Here is a 4,702-nt window from a genome sequence, read left to right on the forward strand (position 1 = left end):
CGGCTTTTTTCTTTTTGCTTATGTGGTGCTGAGGAATCGAACCCAGGGCCTCATGCATGCAAGGCAAGCGCTCTACCACTGAGCCACCTTCCCAGCCCTTTTTAGAGTTTTTTTTGTTTTTTCCAGGTAAGGAGTAGGTTTATTCATTGTTCCGGCTGGCACCAGGCCATCTTGGTCCTCCACGTGGTAGGGAAAGGCCTGGGAAAGAGAAAGAGCTAGGAAAGAGAGAGAGCTGGGAAAGAGAGAGAAAAGAGCTAGAAAAGAGAGAAAAGAACTAGAAAAGAGAGCATCTGGGAAAGAGGTGGGAAAGAGCAAGCTGGGAAAGAGAAGAGAGCTGGGAAAGAGAAGAGAAGGAAAGAGCTGAGAAAGAGCTAGAAAAGAGCAGAGAGCTAGAGTTTCTTATATTGCTTTCTAAAAGGAACAGAATTATAAGGCTGGGAATGTGGCTCAAGTGGTTGAGGGCTTGTCTAGCAAGATAAGGCCCCAGTTTTACATGAATGAATGAATGAGAAAAAGAGATAGAGAGAAAGAAAGAAAGGAAGGAAGAAAGAAAGAAAGAATTATTGTAAGCATAAATTTTTTTAATTGTTATTATAATATAGGTGATATACAGGGGGGTTATAGTTATATATATGTGTGTATATATGTGTGTATGTATATATTTATATCTATATATGTATATGATCGTGACCTAAGTAGCTTTAATTTACCCCTTCCCACACTCTTTCCTCTTTTTTTCCTCTCACTTACTCTCACCCACAAGTTGTTTTTTTTTTTTTTGGGTCCGGTCGTGGGGCCTGAACTCTGGGCCTAGGCGCTGTCCCTCAGCTCTTCAGCTCAAGGCTAGCGCTTTACCACTTGAGCCACAGCGCCACTTCCGGCTTTTTTGTTTTTGCTTATGTGGTGCTGAGGAATCAAACCCAGGGCCTCGAGCATGCAAGGCAAGTGCTCTACCACTGAGCCACCTTCCCAGCCCCCAGATTTCTCTTTTAAAGTACATTTTTGATCAAAGGAGAAAAATTTGACTTGCTGAAGTTTTTAAAATTTCTTTTCCCATGGAGATTAAAACAGATATAAGTTTCTATATTGTTTCAAACATCAAGAAAATATGTTTCATGCTTTACTTCTTTTGCAAAAATGAACAAGGAAATAGTGTTGTAAATTGATCTTGTGGAAAACAAGAAAAAAAATGGACCTTTGTAAAGGAAGTTTTTAAGTGTTCTATTCGAACTGTGGTATTTATACATAATACCTATTATTGGCTTTAATAAAATATGACAGCAGGGTGCAGTGCTCACTGTCTAATCCAGGTTACTTGGGAGATGGAGATCAGGAGGATTACAGTTTCAGACTAGCCCAGGCAAAAATTCACAACACCTCATCTCAACAGAAAAAGCTGTGGTATGAACCTGTCCTCCTAACTACTATAGGAAGCATACATAGCATGATGAAGATCCAGTCCACCCTAAGCAAAAATGAGATTGTATCTTAATAAAATAGCCATAGCCAGAAGGCTGGCTATGTTTCCTTCAAAAGATAGACCACTTGCCTAACAAATGCCAAGTCCTTGAGTTCAAACCCCAGTACTCTAAAACAACCCCAAAACATCCGTGACAATAAGTTACTTTTTCTAAATAAAGTAACAACAAGACCATGATACTGTTTCTGCAATGAAGAAGTAGTAGATACGTGTTTTAGAACACAGAGAATAGGTTGATTTTTTTTTTTTAATACTGTAGAAGCTGGGCACCAGTGGCTCACACGATAATCCTAGTTGCTTGGGAGGCTAAGATATGAGAATTGCAGATGGAAGCCAACCTAGGCAGAAAATCTGTGACACTCTTATCTCCAGTTAACCAGCAGCAGTAGGGAGAGTGGGGAGAAGAGGAAAACCTGGAAGTGAGGATGTGGCTTAAGTGATAGAATGCTAGTCTTGAATGGAAAAGTTAAGGGAGAGCTGGAGGTCCTGAGTTCAACCCCTAGTACACACACACACACACACACACACACACACACACACACACACACACACACACCACTGCTTGAGGCACCTTAAATGACTCCTGTGTTAGTATGATCAGTATGCTGTATTTAATAAAGTTTAAGTAGAACCAGTGATCTAGAGCATGTCCTAATGGTCACAAGGAATCAAACCGGCTGATTTCATTTCTGTCATTGTTAACTTGGGTATTTCAAAGCTCTAATTGTGACTTTCTACTTTTTTTGATTATTCCTCATGGTTCAGAAAGTTATCTTTGAGCATTGAGCCCGGATCTACCCCCCAAGCTTTCAGATGATAATGGTTTTGCTAAGGTCCGCTGCACCACACTGCTATCTCTTTCACTTGAAGCTTCCTTCAGAAGCTAAGGCTCCTTTGCCACATCTGTGCTGCAGACCTGTCCTGAGGGAGTGCTTCCATATGTTAACCTCCTTCTCAGGTCCTTCTCTTGGGGTGAAGTTCTGCTGCAAAGATCTAGGAGAAAAAGAGTAAGAGGAAGTATAGGTCAGCTTCCTGTGGGCTTTGGTAGTTTGTTCTGCTCCTTCTCCATACATTGGCTACCAACTAAATGTGGCTTTTCTTCCCTCTTCAGAATTCAAATGGGATTTACACTGGCTTCATTAAAGTGCAGATGGAACTCTGCAAACCTTCACAGGCTTCTCCCAGCCCTGGGAAACTCGCTCCTAGTAGCAATGGCTGCATGAACACACTTCATATCAGCAGCACAAACACCGTGGGAGAAGTGATCGAGGCCTTGCTCAAAAAGTTTCTTGTGACAGAGAGCCCAGCCAAATTTGCACTTTATAAGCGCTGTCACAAGGAAGACCAAGGTATGCTGGGAGCTTAAAGTGGTCTGTGTCTCTGGTCCTAATGCACAAAAGGATGACTGATACCTGTATCTCTGTCAGATGATGTCAGAGTCCTGGGGCAGATTCTGGAAAGGGTGGTGATCACTTGCGATTGTCTGGCTGTTCACATGTTTGGAGATAAGGAGTTGTGGGGCTGAGGTTGTATAAAGACACCCACGTAGCAGACATTTCTGGAGGATGTTGAGATATGCCGAAAAGGCAATTTTATTTTTGTTGTTATGTTTTATTTTTGGTGCTGGTCCTGTGGCTTGAACTCAGGGCCTACACATTGTCCGTGAGCTAAATTTTCGCTCAAGGCTACTTGAGCCACAGCTCACGTTCAGCTTTTTGCTAGTTAATTGGAGATTAGAGTCTTGGGGACTTTCCTGCCTAGGCAGTCTTTGAAATGCAGTCCTCAGATCTCAACCTCCTGAGTAGCTATGATTACAGGTGTGAGCTACCAGCAAACTGACTAGAAAGGCAGCTTTGATGGGTTTGACTTTGATGCTGATGCCCTTTAGGAACAAAAAGATATTTGCATGTTTCAAATTCTTAGTAACACAGCCCATGTTTGCTGTTCATCTGCACACACAGTCACCTGGTGGACCTGAGGATGGGGAGGTACACATGTGTTAACAGCATTTTGCAGCTTTAAGAACACTTAAAACCAGGTGAGCCGGGCATCAGTGGCTCACGCGTGTAATCCTAGCTACTCAGGAAGCTGAGATCTGAGAATCACAGTTCAAAGCCAGCCTGGGCAGGAAAGTCCATGAGACTCTTATCTCCAATAAAACCACCAGAAAACTGGAAGTGGCGCTGTGGCTCAAGTGATAGAACACTAGCCTTGAACTGAAGAGCTGAGGGACAGTCCCAGGCCCAGAGTGAATGCCATTTTAAACGAGAGCCTGGGTGTCTGAACTGCATGCTGATCTTTGATGAATAAAAATAATATTCAATTACTGAGTAAAGTGGAATAGAATGTTCTAGTTCAGACAGTTGAGTAGACATTGATGCCTGTTGTAGACAACAGCCACTTCATGATTCTCTATGCTAATTTAGAAATGGAAAATGGTACCTGTGTGCAGTAAACCATTTAAGCTTTCTCTGGTTTTGCTGGGTAAACTAAAGCTACCTAGGCCCCGACAGTAATGCCTGTCAGTTTCCCACGATGAAATGGATCTTGCTGCTGAGTTGCGCATACCTTTTCTGAGCACAGGCAGCATGAGGGAGGGCCTGCAGAGTAAATACAGAGATACCCATGTCAGGGTTCCGGTCCTCCAGGGACCACAGGCGGAGCCGCCGGGAGTGAAGGCATGTGTCACAGGAAATGTAACCTACAATGCAGCTGTATCTGGAAGTACCAGGGTAATAGAGAGAGAAGCTCAGGTGGCGTTTTTATCTTGCCCATTGCCTTTGCCAGTCACCTGGACTTGAGCCATGCGATCTGAAAGTGATACCATCCTGATGAAACCTTACCCTCTTGACTAGCAAATCACAAATCACTCAGTACTACAAGCATTACCAGCGCGCGCGCGCGTGTGTGTGTGTGTGTGTGTGTGTGTGTGTGTGTGTGTGTGTGATGTAATATAGAACTGTGCTTAAAGCCATCAGCGTTCAGAGTTTGTATTCTGATTGCTTAGTGACTACCAATGTTTATTTAATCTGCAGTGAGTTTTGCTCTTACAGCTTTGAAATCACTTTCTTTTTTTTTGGGGGGGGGGTCCAGTCGTGGGCCTGAACTCTGGGCCTGGGCACTGTCTCTCAGCTCTTCAGCTCAAGGCTAGCACTCTACCACTTGAGCCACAACGCCACTTCCGGCTTTTTTCTTTTTGCTTATGTGGTGCTGAGGAATCGA

At 43.4% G+C, this 4,702-nt stretch overlaps 1 protein-coding gene across 1 annotated transcript in view; it reads left to right on the forward strand.

Moving 5' to 3' along the window:
* Positions 1-4,702, forward strand: part of Rassf3 (Ras association (RalGDS/AF-6) domain family member 3) — a 77,603-nt gene that overhangs the window by 65,590 nt on the left and 7,311 nt on the right. The window contains exons 3-4 of the mRNA XM_013018526.1: positions 2,592-2,829; positions 4,064-4,212. Coding sequence (XP_012873980.1) covers positions 2,592-2,829; positions 4,064-4,212 — 387 coding nt within the window. The remainder of the gene's footprint in view (positions 1-2,591; positions 2,830-4,063; positions 4,213-4,702) is intronic.

The sequence above is a fragment of the Dipodomys ordii genome, unplaced genomic scaffold, assembly GCF_000151885.1.
Source record: "Dipodomys ordii isolate 6190 unplaced genomic scaffold, Dord_2.0 Scaffold3, whole genome shotgun sequence".
Taxonomy (NCBI): domain Eukaryota; kingdom Metazoa; phylum Chordata; class Mammalia; order Rodentia; family Heteromyidae; genus Dipodomys; species Dipodomys ordii.